Genomic DNA, 14,955 nt, shown 5'->3' with positions numbered 1-14,955 from the left:
GTAACAGACACACAATTAACATTTGTTGAATGAATTCATTAAATATGTTGAAGGGAGAATATTGAGACATGTAAATTTGGAATCAGAACTCTGATTTTTAACCAAGCAAGTAAATTTTCTGCAGTGATGCTTAAAATTTTTACAGAGTATCTTACTCTATTTCGTGTATCTTCCTTAAGTTTTTAATTTGTCTACTCCTGTGTTAGAAACCTAGTACTTCAACTACCTGAATTCAGTTTATTCAAAATCATTGCCAATCACTAAGACTTTCATCATGTAACCCTCATTGCTACCAATTAGCTTGCTGTCACCCCACTAGTGACATCTTCTAATCTGCCCCATTTCCTTGTGAATGGGTGGACCCTACATCTCAGGCCACATACAGTTTAAGCAAAAGCTTTGCTGGTATTCAAGGGCCTTGTCCATTTTGGCCCACCTCTGCTATACAGAATCTCTGCTGCAGGGTTCTTTGAGCACCTTAACCATAGGAATGTCAACAGTTTACATCTGCTTCATGGTGATAACCCAAAAATTGAACACACTTGGAAATTCTGGCTATTAGTCATCAACACATTTAAATATTTTCCCCTCCATTACAAAATAAATCATTTATATAAAAACATTTAAACTCATCATAAACAATATGTTATTATTGTAGTTTCTAATTTTTATTACTCAATCCTGTCTTCTTAAGTGAAAAAAACAAACAAACAAAAAAGTAACTAAAACTTGAGAAATCATTTTTCAAGAATTTTTACATAAAAATAGATCTGCAGCATCACTCATTTAAAAATATACTTAATTGCCCTTTTCCTTGAAAAAAATTTCCCCAAACACAAAATCATTACTTACAGCTCAGACAAGTCAAGGTGACGGAAATGTTTCCTAGACAAACTCGTCAGTTTATTTCGAGTAAAATTGCTGAAAGGAATAAAAAAAGATTAAATGTGAATCTAAAATGATATATTTCAGAAATAAAGTGTTCAAATTGAGAATTTTTTCACAATATAATTTTATTTGATCATGGTCCATGCATTACTTAAACCCAATCATCTCTTTCTTTTACCAGAAGTGATAGTTTAGTTTTTCCTGCTTCTGTTACCTATCATTTTTGCCAATGGAGGGTGGGAGAGTAGGGGGGTGGAGCATAATTTTCCTATTGTCTATATTAGGTCTTTTTTTTACACAATAGCTTATTTTTCATATGCTGATTCAGAGCCCAGTTATATACCTCCTAGAGATTTCTGACCTTTTGAACAACTAATATAAAGATTAAATTTAATTTAATTTAAAACCATAAACTCACCAGAGAGAAAAGATGCTTTAAAATGAAAGAGTGTCATGAATATTTTGAAGTCACGTGACATACAGAACCTTGGGTATGAACTGGATTTAACACGTCCTCATAGGAAAGAAAACAGCTATTGACTAATAAACTCTGCTGAGATCATTTCTATAGGATTTCTAATAACCAGATAATGCCATGAAGAGAACAACAAAAGATTACGAGGAGTGTGTCAGAATTTTTCTTGAACTATTCTAACGACATGTCATTTTAAGATTTGGACCAATCAAAGAAAAGATGTCATATTTGTTATGGAAAAAATAATACTGAGTTTACCTACATGTTCCAAACATGTAGTCTTTTCAATGGGCAGGAGTTTCAGTTTCCAATGATCAATGCTATGAGACCTTGATTTGGGAAATTGTAAGCCATAATTCTGACAGCTGACTCCCGCTGTGAATTTGTTTACTAGTTGAATTTACTTAAAAAGTGTCCAGTGATTGGGCCTCTAGACATATGAATATAAAATAAACACCAACTTTTACAAAAACAGCCAACACCTCAACATACTGCAATGAGCCCTTCAATATCTGTTTCCTGCTCAGGAGAGTGCGCTTTGGGCTGAGAGTCAGATAAGAACGGGAGATCTGAGGGTGACAGTAATCCTGGACCCTGACCTGAGGCTGGTCAAACAGCGTAACAAAATCATAAATTAAAAGTATCTATGCGTTTGACCAGTCACCTTCAGAAAGGGGTTACAACCCAGGAGCTAATGCATGACCTCAAACTAGACAGTTGATGGAGATAGAAAGGGCCACTTTTGTGCCTCATAATTTAAGGATGTGTGTGTGTCCAATCCCGCCTTATTCTATATTGACATTTCCACTCACCTTAACCCCTCCCTACACAAGGGTGCCCTCTTCCTTCTACGCATGCATCTTCTCTTTTCACACGGAGTGTGGAATGCTCTCTGGCATGAAAAAACCCTCCGCCAGGAAGTTTAAAAATGTGCCTACATAAATCTTTTCTTTTGGAATGTGAATTAAGAATGGCTTTCATTGAAGTATTATACATTGAAAAGTCAATCTGCCTATCTTCCCCACAGTCTTGGAGACACAAATATTTTCATCTTCATCTGAAATCCCAATCCTTTGGGGGGTGGGGAGGGGGAGTACAGGGGAACCTGCTCTTCCTTCCAAGAAGAACAGGAGAGGGGAGCAAAGAAAATGATACTTATTGTCAAGGTTCCCGGGTCAGCCAGCGAGCCGGCACCAGGGCGCAGCTGCCCCTATTGGGCTGCCAGCAGCACAGCCCAGAGCTGGGTTAGGCGCCAAAGAACAAGATGAGTTTTATGAACCATACTTATTATTGGGGCCAAAAGCCAAAAAGAAGGAGGAGGAGAGGGAAAAAAAATCCACAATCCTCTTACTGTTTGATTATAGGACTTTGCAAAGGAGCTAATTAGCACCTCTGCAAAGCCCCTGGAAAACACAAATGCTGGCTTTTCTCACAGTCTGTGGGTTCTCAGGGGCCAGGCAGGAATTAAGGCACCAAGAAATAAACTCAGTGGCCAGTCGCAGGGCCTCTGGAGAGTCCCCAGGCCTGCAAATATGAGCAGGGTGGAGGGGAGTGGTGAAAGTGAGAGACAGGAGCCAATCTGAATTTCCTTAAACCCAAAGTGCAGTGCTCTTGTGCAGGATTTTATCTGTAGGAGAAACTAGCAGAGATAATCGGCATATCCCAGGGACATCAAGAAACAGCTTCTGATACACATTTCCTTCCCAGCTCACTGTCACCCGTGATGCTGATAGTCAAGTTAAGGGTGAAATTTACTTGTGGGAAATCAGGGGAGAAGAAGCCAGTTGCCCCAAGTCCTTGATCTTAAACAGAGGTTGGGACTAAGGTTTGGAAAGGCAAGCACTTGACTTGATTCTCTCCTCCCTCCCCACCATTCTCAAAAGCCAACAACTTAATTTAATTCCTTATTTGGGTGATTAGAGCCTCTTTCATGACACAACTTAATGAAGCTTATGGACATTTTATGATTCCTTCCTAACAGTTTTGAACATTAGCCTTACTGTGTAACTATGCCTACATATATCAATCGAGTTTCTGCAATCTGCCCAGTGACTGGGCTTCCAAATTATTGGCTTTTAATGAAACTATATAGGATGTGCCTATCTCATTGGTTTCCTATTTTCAAATGGCACCTGTTTGGAAGATAGAGATAAATGCCAGGCTGTATATATAGAATGCCATTAAAAGTATTCTACCCTATAGTACCAAAAATACACAAGGTAGCTTTGGTTTCCTAGAAATAGCTTGCAACAAGGAAAGGAGGGAAAATATAAGAGGCACAATAAAGAAATAAACTAGTCTATTATTACTAACACTACAATTAATCATAGCCCGCTAAACAAAAATCACAACAGTAGGGGGAATGATTTGGTAAAACAGCCAGTAAAATGTGGTTGTTGAGCAATTAGGGCCTCAAGTCAGGTGTAATGAAAATACTGGAATTAACTACTGAGGTCATTAATACATGTAAGTGACTGCATTAGAGCATTTTGCCTTTTTCTTCTCTCCAGCTTCTCTCTTGTTTATGCTGTCAAGGCCTACGCAGTCATCAGACTTGTGCAGGCAAACTGACTGCAGAGATGGTGCCAAACAGCATTTAATGAAATGTGTTAATAAAGTTCCTTGGAGTTTTGTCACATTTTTGCCAAATGCTTTTTATCTTAATTCCATAGGCTTTATTTTTGAATTGACTTTATCATTAACGCCACCTATAAAATATGAAGTCAACATAGTGGCTTTATGAAATTAAGGTTTTTCATAATATCAACAAATCTCCATAGAGAGTCCAGGCAATCTGCTCTAAGAGAATGATTTCTTTTATAATTGGCCTGGAAATCAGTTGGGGAACTAGTCTCCCCAAGAAAAGAAAGAGGACAGATGTTACCAGAACGCTGATCCTGAAATCTTAGGGATGACACAGATTTTATTTCCTGTACTCTTATTGGAAAAACATGGCCAGGAGCGAACCCTGGAGTCATAATTCTGTCACTTCCGATCTCTGTACCTGAGAAAATCCAACAACTTCCTCAGTCTGATTTTCTGTCCATGAAATGGGAATAAAAACGATTTTCCCTACCACTTAGAAAAATCAAGTGAGATAATGCAGGTGACTATGAGACACATAAGGTATTGTTACAAATAATTTGCAAAACACCAAAGGGCCAATGAAAGCAGGCAACATTCCTCCAACAGAAGGTCCCACTGAAAATTAGGATGTGGGGACATCAGTCTGAGCTTAGGAGTAGGTGATTCTGTTTAATGATGAAACCTTTTAGAAAGGCCACACCTATTGACTAAGTGCTATCATCTAACAGGATTTAGCAGCCAGCAGCCACAGAGCTCCCATTGTCCCTATTTATTTACAATTGACTTCAGCTGACAAAGCTTCAACATGACTTCAGGAGAAGCATTTGCTATTGTTAATAATTGTCTGAACCTTTGGATTGTCCCATGACAGATAGCTTTTTTTAAATGAAATTTCAAAAGAGGATCTATTGTGGGGGGCAAGGCATTAGTAACTGTGAGCTCCCTGAAAAGGCCATGGCCAAGCCAGTGTCTTTCCATTCCACTGGTTTAATGTCTTTCAGGGAACATGATTCCAAGGAAAAGAATCAAGGACATAGTTTTCACATTAGATTCTTGCCTTGGCCTATTGCTCTGTCCAAGATGGAAATGGCCAAGAAATTCATGAAAGGGAATAAACAGGCTGTTCTAATACCCCCTCTAAAGCTATGCTATCCAGAAGTCAAGGATAATGATTCTAAGCTATTGTCACAGTTACACTAATTTTTTAAAAGTGGGGTTAGAGTTGGAAAAGAAGGAATATAAGCAGAGAGGACAAATATTTTAGTAAACAGGGCCCAGGGAAGCAAAAGACAACCTTTACTTACATGTGCTGTAAGTTGCTGTTTTTCAGAAATGCTTTATGAGCCACAAATTTTAATCCTGAATCCACAATTGTCCTGTGAAAACATAATTGCACACATGTTAGAACTAACCGATGAATGCCACCAAACTCTAATAGAACATAAGAAGAAGTTCTGAGATTAAGTACACAAGTCCTGAATACTCACAGATTTTTCAGTCCCACATAAGCTTCAACATCATCCTCGTTGATGATTTCTAACCTTTTCTGATTTGCAATGTAACTGCAAAAAAGCAGAGGGTGAACCATTGACTCAGAATGTAGACAGAACATAAAGAATGGATAGCATCCATACAACCTTACCACAGTGCTCAGAGTGATCTTTCCCACCCAACCTAACCCCACCATGTAAAGAAAAAAAAAAATTCAGCTAGGGAAGCAAAAGTGAGTGTGATTGAGAAGAAACCAGGATTAAGTAGGTGTCAAGGTCAATGACAAGTTTGCCAGGCTTCATTTTTATCACTCTATCAACTAACAATTTTAGTTTCCCTCCCCTTTCACCCTGTGCATAGAGGTGAAAATAACTTGGAAATGCATTAATTTCCAAGTCTCTCAAAGGCAGTTCACCCTTATGGCAACAGCCACAGGGATGCTGGCATCATCACAAGCAAGACAAATCACACCTTCCCTCACATTCCAAGAGAAGCAATCACTCCCTCCTTTTAGCTCCTAAAACATTGAAGCAGATTCCCTTCCCCTTTTCTCTCTCTCCCTCCCTTCCTCCCCACTTTCTCTCTTCCTGGCTCAGCATCCCTCTCTCTGCCTTTGTCAGTAACAATAACAATTTTTCCTTTCAGAAAACACATTTCACAAACCCCACATGGCCCTAGTGCACTCTCTGTAAGAACCCTCCTCTACCTCCCAACACCTCAAATATAGGAATAAACTGGGGACTCTGGCTGGACAGAGAATTTCATCCCTTTGATCATGATGATTGTCTTAGAGTTGGTCATGTGACCTCAACTAGGCCAATGAGTATCCTCCCTAAAATTAAATAGATGAATGCTGGTCCAGAGAGACTTGGTCTACTCAGTCTCTCTCTCTCTCTCTCTCTCTCTCTCTCTCTCTCTCTCTCTCTCTCTCTCTCTCTTGCTGAAAGATTACACAGTCTGGGGCTTCCATGTGAAATTTTTCTGCCATGAGGGGACTATCCAGGAATAAATTCACACACAGAAGAGAGATAGGAGATACAAAAAAAAAAAAGACAGAACACTAAAAATGCCACTAGAGCCTTTGAATCCAGCCATCTCTGAGGTCAGATGTCAGATGCCACTAAGTGAAGTTTGTTCTGAATTTCTATCACCTGTGACCAAGAATACAGACCCAGTAATGCAAACACAAAGCTGTTAAAATTGCCTCCATGGAATTTCCTTGTGATAGTTAGTCAAGAACCTGTCTGTCCATTTTTCTTAGATCAAAACCTCTTTGAAGACAGTGGCTCCTGTTTTACAGTTCTTAATATACACCATAGCATCTACCAAAGTACCTTGCGCAAGGTAGCTATTCAATAGATAAAGGATGGATGGATGGATGGATGGATATCCTAATGGATGTATAGGCAACCCTTAGAGCTCTAAAGTCACTATAATAAGTTGTGCTATGATGCATTTTTTTCTTTCTTTTTCATTAAGATAAATAACATATTACAATTAAGGCTCTTAAAACAAATATATAATCCTGCTGTTATCAACATGAGTTAAAATGGAAAAAAAAATTAAAAGTAACCAATTGGGGAGAAGATGCAGATCTATAGGTCCCTTCTACCTAATCCAAAAATGAAACAAAAAGTATTTATGGTAAGAGTTGGGCCACCCATTTCTAAAAACAAATTTTAGAAATAAAATAAGTAAATGCTCTGAGGGAACAAAATTACACCAAAGAGAAATAATTTTAAAGGGACCTACCTAAACATTATCCCTATTATATAAAAATGCAACTTCCAAGGTAGAAAGGCATCTTCTACTCAAAGATCTTGGTTCTCCCTGATACCCAGGGCCTGGCACTTAATAGATGTGCAGAAAGAATTCATTCTCTTATCTCTTTCTACTGCATGCAGAAGGAAACATTTTTAAGACTCCAACCTAATGCTCAAACAACAATTTTCAACGTCAAGAGTTTTTATTAAATGCTTAAAATTATCACACATTAAGGCATTTTTCCAAGATTTTCATTCCATTAACATTTCCAATAGAGATCACAGTGACCTCCTTCTAAATCATCTCCCACAAAGAGACGGATTCCATGGAACCCTAAATTTTAATGCTTTTTTCACGCAATCGTGGTAAAGGGGGTAAATAGTGTGGGGTAAGGTTTCACTTGGGCTCACAAAGACTTTCAGAGAAACCTGTCCACTCCTTGTAGCCGCACTTGCACGGTGGCTGTCAGTGTTCTGAAAACCTCAACTCTCTTTTGTTTGGATATCATTGCATCCTCCATGCTTATGACAGGGGCCCGACACTCAACAGGCCCGTAATCAACTGAGGCACAGAGCAGTTATCTTTGTTACTTATGACCTTTATTTTTTATTTTTATTACACTTTTCACCAGATTTGTTGGGGGGTGGGGAGAGTTGTTATTAATCCTCACCTGAGGATATTTTTCCATTGACTTTTAGAGGGAGTGGAAGAGAGTGGGAAAGACAGAGAGAGAAACATCGATGTGAGAGAAACACATCCATTGGTTGCCTCCTGCACATGCCCTGACCAGGGCCCGAGCCAGGGAGGCGCCTGTAACCAAGGTACATGCCTGTGACCAGAATCGAACCTGGGACCCTTTGGTCTGCAAGTTGACACTCTATCCAGCTAGGGCCAAACCAGCTAGGGCTTTTGTTTTGTTTTGTATTTTTGTTAATTCTCACTCGAGGATATTTTTCTGTTGATTTTTAGGGAGAGTGGAAGAGAGGGACAGAGAGAGAAACATCGATATGAGAGAAACACATCGATTACAACAGATTTTTAGTTCATAAACTGCCTAGTTGTACTCGATAAAATACAGTGAGCTAGCATAAATAAAAATGGAAGTCATACAAGAAAGAAAAGCAAGGGCAGAAACATCAACAGAGCTTGAAATTAGGTTTTAAAATGTGTATACTTGTTAGAAAAAAAAGCCATAAGCTTATTTCTGAGCTTTCTAGTCACCAATGCCCAAGAAAAGAAGGAATGGGACATAAATTTGGTCAATGGTAAATTTACAGTGTTCATGAGATGAAAATAAGTCAGAATTAAGCAAAACATAACTGCTCTTGGATCTAAGACTAGACAGGCGATTTTGTGGAAAACCATCAAAAGAACCATATAAAATTATGAAAAAAATGGTCACTAGAGAATACTCTTCCACTGCAGAGACAGGAATTTCCTAGATAAATAATGATTTTTTTCCTCCTGTTCAAAATGGAAAAATCAACAGAACTAGATTAAAAGGTTGGCAAATGTCCTCCCAGATGCCAGGAATTCCCCTTCATAAGTTACCATCTGCAGAGGTGCCCACATGATAGCTGCTGGTTATAGAATGATCATGAAATCTACCCCTAAGAACTCTTCTTCACTGCCATTGAGGAATCACAGGACTAGAAAGGAAGCCAGTGAAATTATTAACAGACAATTGACAAAGGGGAAACTCCATGGCCAAGAAACTGCTCACCCTACAAGGAATCTGAAATACAAATTAAATAATGACATACCATTCCTCTCACACTAGAGTGACAAAATGTTTAAAGATTGACAATATAAAACATGTCTAAGGATGTGAAGAATTTCTCTTACATTGTTGGAGGGATAAATTGGTATAACCACTTTGAAGGGCAATTTATCAGTACCCTAGAAAATTATAAATTGTCATACTTCATAGCCCAGCCATTCCATTTCCAGGTATTCACCCAAGAGAAATTCTCACACATGCACACAAGGAGACATATACAAGAATATTCACTATATTTACGGTCAGAATCAAAACTTGGGAACAACCCAAGTGTCCATCAATACAGAAACTACTCAGCCATAAAAATAAAAAAAAAAGATGAAACATTGTCGTTTGCGACAACATAGATGGATCTTGAAGGTATTATGCTAAGTGGAATAAATCAGACAGAAAAGGACAAAAACCTTATGAATTCACTCATATGTGGAATATAAAACAAAAAAGTAACAAAACTAGACTCACAGATACAGACAACAGAATGCTGGTTACCACAGAGAGAGAGAGAAGTAGGGAGATGGTGAATTAGGTAAAGGGGGTCAGATGCATGGTAACAGAAGAAAATTATATTTTGGGGGTGAGCATGCAATAAAATATACAGATATCAAATTATAATGTACTCCTTGAATTTATATAATGTTATTAGCCAATTTTATTTTAATAACTTTAATTTTTTTAAAAGCCCAGCTGGTGTTGCTCAGTGTTTGAGCATCGACCTATGAACCAGGAGGTCACAGTTTGATTCCCAGTCAGGGCACATGCCCAGGTTGCAGGCTTCATCTCCAGTGTGCGGTGTGCCGGAGGCTGCCAAACAATAATTCTCTCTCATCATTGATGTTTCTATCTATCTCTCCTCCCTTCCTCTCTGAAATCTATAAAAATATATTTTAAAATAAATTAAAAATAAATAAATTTAAAAAACAGAAAAGAGTAAGATGTGTTAAATTCATGTTGAATTGAACCAGATCTTTATATTTGAGCAGAAAGTAATTTTCATGTTAAATGAGGAAAAATGCATAATAATATATGCATATAATATAAAAAACTAATGCAAACTTTAAAAAGGTATTGAATTTATGGGGGTGACATTGGCTAATAAAATTACATAGGTTTCAAGTGTACAATTCTATAATGCATCATCTGTATATTGTACCCAAAGTCAAATTTCCTTCTGTCACCATGAACTTAATCCCCTTTACTCTCTTCTACCTGCCCCACCCCCCTTCTCTCTGGTAACCACTATACTGTTGTCTGTGTCTATGAGTTTGTTTGTTTGTTGTTTATTTGTTTGTCTTGTGTGTGTGTGTGTTTTCAAAAAAATATACAGAAAACAATGAATAATGTTCATAGTCAACTATACATGTGAAGTATAAAAAAATTGCAAGTAAGATCACTTTGGGAAAGGAGAATGGGTCTGGGATTAAGAAATAAGCTGTTAAAGTATTTATTGTATTACACTACTAAACTCTTTTATTAAAAGAGAAAAGACTTGTAGCAACAAAGACCAAAATGTTGAAGTGTCAGTTCTGAGTGTAAGTACATGAAGTTATTGTTATATCATTGTGTTTTTGGTTTTTCTTTTTCTTTTAAAAATTTATGAAGAGGGAAGAAAGGAAGGGAGGAAGGGAAGGAGAAAGGGAGGGAAAGAGACAGAGAAACGCACAGAAGTGAAATGACTGCAGGGAAGCTGAACTCCAGGGCTTCTCAGTTACTTAGTGGACAAATACACCTGGGCCTAAATTCTAGTTCCCTGGACCACCCAAAAGGCAGAAGTCTGAAAACCTTCTGCTCCCTGCCCCAGAACTGCTCCACAGGAACCAGGAGACTAAGGAGCTGGGCTGCCCCCTACTGGTGATTTCCACGTGTCTCCAGGAGGATCTTGACAACACCAGGTCTTCTGAGTTCTCCCATCTCATTGCACTGCTCAGAGACCACCCCAGGGTCAGGAAGGAGAGAGGAAGAGCCAGGCCAGGGAAGACAAGTGAAAGATGCGCCACCAGCTTTCCCCCCAGAAAACCATTTCCCATCCCTCCAGTCACAGTGCTGTCAAACTCTGAGGGCTCTGTACTGAGTCAAGCTTTGCTTAATAAAACACATCTCTGAGAACAGTTTCATTCCCGGCGAAGCAGAGGGAAGGCCCAGCATTTTGACACAGGCCTTTCTCAAAAGCTTTCTCTCCATGACAATCTCTAACTTCCCTAGCCATCCCCCAGGGCCCATGTCCCATTGCTTGTCCCAATAAGAATCTCATTGAGTTCAGCAGAACTTTGGTTCTTCATGGAAAACCAAGCTTCTGCCCTTCCAACCTGCAAAGGTTGCCTTCATTCTATTTTAGAGAGGTCAGCAGCCTTTGAACAGTGACAAAGAGACTCAATGAATTTGAATTTATTTTAATTTGATAGTCCTTAAGAATTTCTCTCACTTAGCTCCTGGGACTCCCATTCCCTCTGGCCCACCCCTTTCATCAGCAATCTGTGTGGAATCATTCTTGGTCATCAGACAACCTGTTTTGCCCAAATATGCCTTCCTCCAATCTTGAATTCATATAAAGGACTCCAGGGTGGACCTCATAGTATCATAGTATTAAAAGTTTTCACTTTTACCACTTACCTATTGCCCTAAATATCGGATCCCATATTTAAGGCACTTCTTAATGAATTCTTCTGGGGCCCAGTCAATCTGAAATGTTGCTTGATCTCTATGCAACCCAAAAAGGCTCTTTGCAATCACAACATGTTTTTGCCATCATTTGGCAAGCATTTTTCAACTTTATAATTAAGAATTAGAAGAAATGGAGATACTCTCTGTACCCACATTTGCATTTTTCCATGAACCTATCTGACTCCCCAGCTGAACCACTAACTCTTCAAATGAAGGAGTTTTATCCATCTCACTGCATCTCCATTTCATGTACTCACAGGGCTGATTCTCACGAATGCTGGTGGACTTAGCACAATCAAACAGACCTAAGCATCTTCCACGTGGACTTTTATTACCCCACTGAAAATACCAGACACAAACACACATGTTCATGAAAGATGCATAGTAAGTACTAAATGAAAATTATGATAATAGAAAATAACTTCATTTATCATGTAGAAAACAGGGAAAGATAGTAACAAAGGAAGATGGAGAGCCAATTTTGAAAGCAAAATTTGTCCAATCTAGGAGTGAATTTGGATCACAAACACACAACACATTCTAAACAACTGTAGTGCTTATTTATCTTTTTAAATATAAAAATTAATTGCCTTTGGAAAATTAGGACTTTTTTGCCACCAAACCCCTCATGAATATTAAGACTAGAAATTGCCTCCAATAATCTTTAGATCCATGAAGATAGATATCCAAGCTTCTTTTTAAAAAATATTTTTTTATTGATTTCAGAGAGGAAGGGAGAGGGAGAGAGAGGGAGAAACATCAATGATGAGAGGGAATCATTGATTGGCTGCCTCCTGCATGCCCCCTATTGGGGATTGAGCCTGCAACCCAAGCATGTGCCCTGACAGGGAATCGAACCTGTGATCTCCTGGTTCATAGTTTAACGCTCAACCACTGAGCCACACCAGCTGGGCTCCAAGGTTCTTAACCTTGAAAGAGGTGATGCTCTCTGGAGGCATGGCTCACTGCCACAGTCTTTGATGGGCACAAAAGAGAAGGTTCCAAGCAGAGGAACAAGCACCTGGATGGTAAGGCCACAGTGGAAGTAATGACAAGATATGACTGGGCAGGTCAACAAAGGCTTAAATGGAGCTCAGGCCTTGAAGAGACCAGAAAGTCAACAGATAAAGAATATGCACATAAGCCGAGTATCTACTATCTGCCATCTTATTTTGTATGTCACCAAAGCTTCTCCAACCTCAACTGGACATCTAGGTCTAAGACATTTTCTTGAGGGTAACGAATTTCCTCTCCTCAGGCTTAGCAAAATGCTTACTGGTAAATTTTTTGGAAAAGAAGAGAAAAGAGGTAAATTTAGGAAAAATTCACAGAAGCATTTTTGAATTACAGGTTCCTAGAAAGGGTCCTCATCCCATTTTAATAGATTTCACACAGGCTTTAAGAACCTATCAAATAAAAAAGAAAAGAAAAAAAAGAATAAGAACCTATCAAATAATTCCTCTGGGTAACCTGCTTGAGTAACAAAGAGTTGTTTCTAATACAGCTTTTCTTCGTGTGTATTAGGCTAACAGCAGTATCCTCTAAAATAAAATTTCGCTTTAGCTTAGTCTTTATTACCTGAACTGTACTTTGGCAATACATTGAAAAGAAATGGTAACAGCAATGAATGTATCTAATGGCCACTCTTCAAAATGGAATCACTTCCTTCTACCTGGGCCAACCTTACCACCCTCTTCACTCCCCCTACACACACACACACACACACACACACACACACACACACACACACACACACACCAAATAACTAAATAACCTAATAAAAGTAGGTAAAACCTAAAAGCCAAAAGGGATTGTGATATGTTCCCAGGCTTACAGCATGGAGTGAGGCATTTCAACTCTTATAGGATCCTCTCTGCCACAGGATTTCCATCATAGGGAATATAATAATCCTCTAAAAAATATTCCTTTGTCCCAAGTCCACAACTAGGCAGCTTCAGTTTCTCAGCAAAATGCTGAGAAAGAGTTAAGATACTCAATCCATGATGGGCTATAGCAGAACTCAAAGCAGGAATTTTTCAATATATCACTTCATTCTTAAGACAGGATACACCACCCCACTGTGAAGACATGAATGCAGAGAACAGCAAAAGCATGCTCGAAATCTGAATGTGACCCTCCTGCTAGGACATGCTGGGTAGCATCAGCACTTCCGCCTTTTTTTGGCCATTAGCATAGAAGTAGCATCAGTAATTCCTGTTACAGAGTGCTAACTGTGTGCCAGGCACTGGAGTGCCCAGGGATAGTCTCCCTGAACACAACAATGTTACCAGGGGAGCACTATGATTGTTTCCACTTTTCAAAAGAGAAAACTGGGGCCCAACCATGCCAGGTCACTTCCTGAAGTTCACATAGCTGCCCAAACAGGATTTGCACCCAGATCTACTTGCCTTGATTTCCGAGCTCATAACCACTGTACCACACCAGTAGGACCACAGACGTGTAAGTCTAGCACCTTCAATAAGGAATAATTTCTAAAATTTCTGCAAAGTGGACCTTCACAAATAATCATGGCCTAAATTCCATAGTTAATGAGGACATTTTACAGGATACCCCTATGTAGTATATCTACATAGAGCTATTAAGAGGAGATATTCATTTATCTTCTACAGATTCTTCTGCAGCTCTAAGAACTGCAGCTTCTAGGATATCCCTAAGGATTTAAGAATCCAAGTGGCTAGAAAAGAATATAAGTGGTATAGTGTGAGGGATAAACCCACTGCACTAGCTTCACCTCTTACTAGCTGTTTGGCCTGGGGCAAGCCCCTATCCCTCAATTTACTTGTCTATAAAATGGAATAACAACAGTAACTGCCTCATGGGATGGTTGGGAAAATTAGGAAACTGCCCTCACTTAATGCTAATTATTACGAACAATGAGCAGAAGACCAAGGTTCAAGGGCTGGCTTGTCACTAAGTACATGGTGAGCCTAATCTCAGCCAGCCACCAGTGCCCACACCGGTGAAAGAGGAAATTTGGACTTAATATCTCAGTTCCCTTCAATACACAAGTTACAAGAAAAGTTTCAGCCAAATATTATGAAGGAAAAACTTACACTCTGGCTTTCTCTCTGAATATTTATATATCTTTTTCTTACCCACCTCTAGGAACAAGGAGGTTCCCAACAAGAAACACTACAACTTATGACCAGAAAAATAAATTCTAGAAAAAGACCTTAAAGTTGGCTTTCTACATAAAACACATCCATCTTCACTAGGAAAATGTAAATTTCATTTGACTTAAATTAAATCACAGCCTTTCCTGCAAGCTTAGGATTAGACCCCAGCCTACAAA

The 14,955-nt window shown here is 38.9% G+C and overlaps 1 protein-coding gene across 1 annotated transcript in view; it reads right to left on the bottom strand.

Moving 5' to 3' along the window:
- The window catches only part of NTRK2 (neurotrophic receptor tyrosine kinase 2), a 312,618-nt gene that overhangs the window by 274,841 nt on the left and 22,822 nt on the right, over positions 1-14,955 (bottom strand). The window contains exons 3-5 of the mRNA XM_028146234.2: positions 5,437-5,511; positions 5,254-5,325; positions 853-921 (exon numbers count right to left, since the gene is read on the bottom strand). Coding sequence (XP_028002035.1) covers positions 853-921; positions 5,254-5,325; positions 5,437-5,511 — 216 coding nt within the window. The remainder of the gene's footprint in view (positions 1-852; positions 922-5,253; positions 5,326-5,436; positions 5,512-14,955) is intronic.

Source organism: Eptesicus fuscus, chromosome 15 (genome assembly GCF_027574615.1).
Source record: "Eptesicus fuscus isolate TK198812 chromosome 15, DD_ASM_mEF_20220401, whole genome shotgun sequence".
NCBI classification, from domain to species: Eukaryota; Metazoa; Chordata; class Mammalia; order Chiroptera; family Vespertilionidae; genus Eptesicus; species Eptesicus fuscus.
The sequence above is the reverse complement of the archived record's forward strand: the minus strand, read 5'-3'. Positions and strand labels throughout refer to the sequence as shown.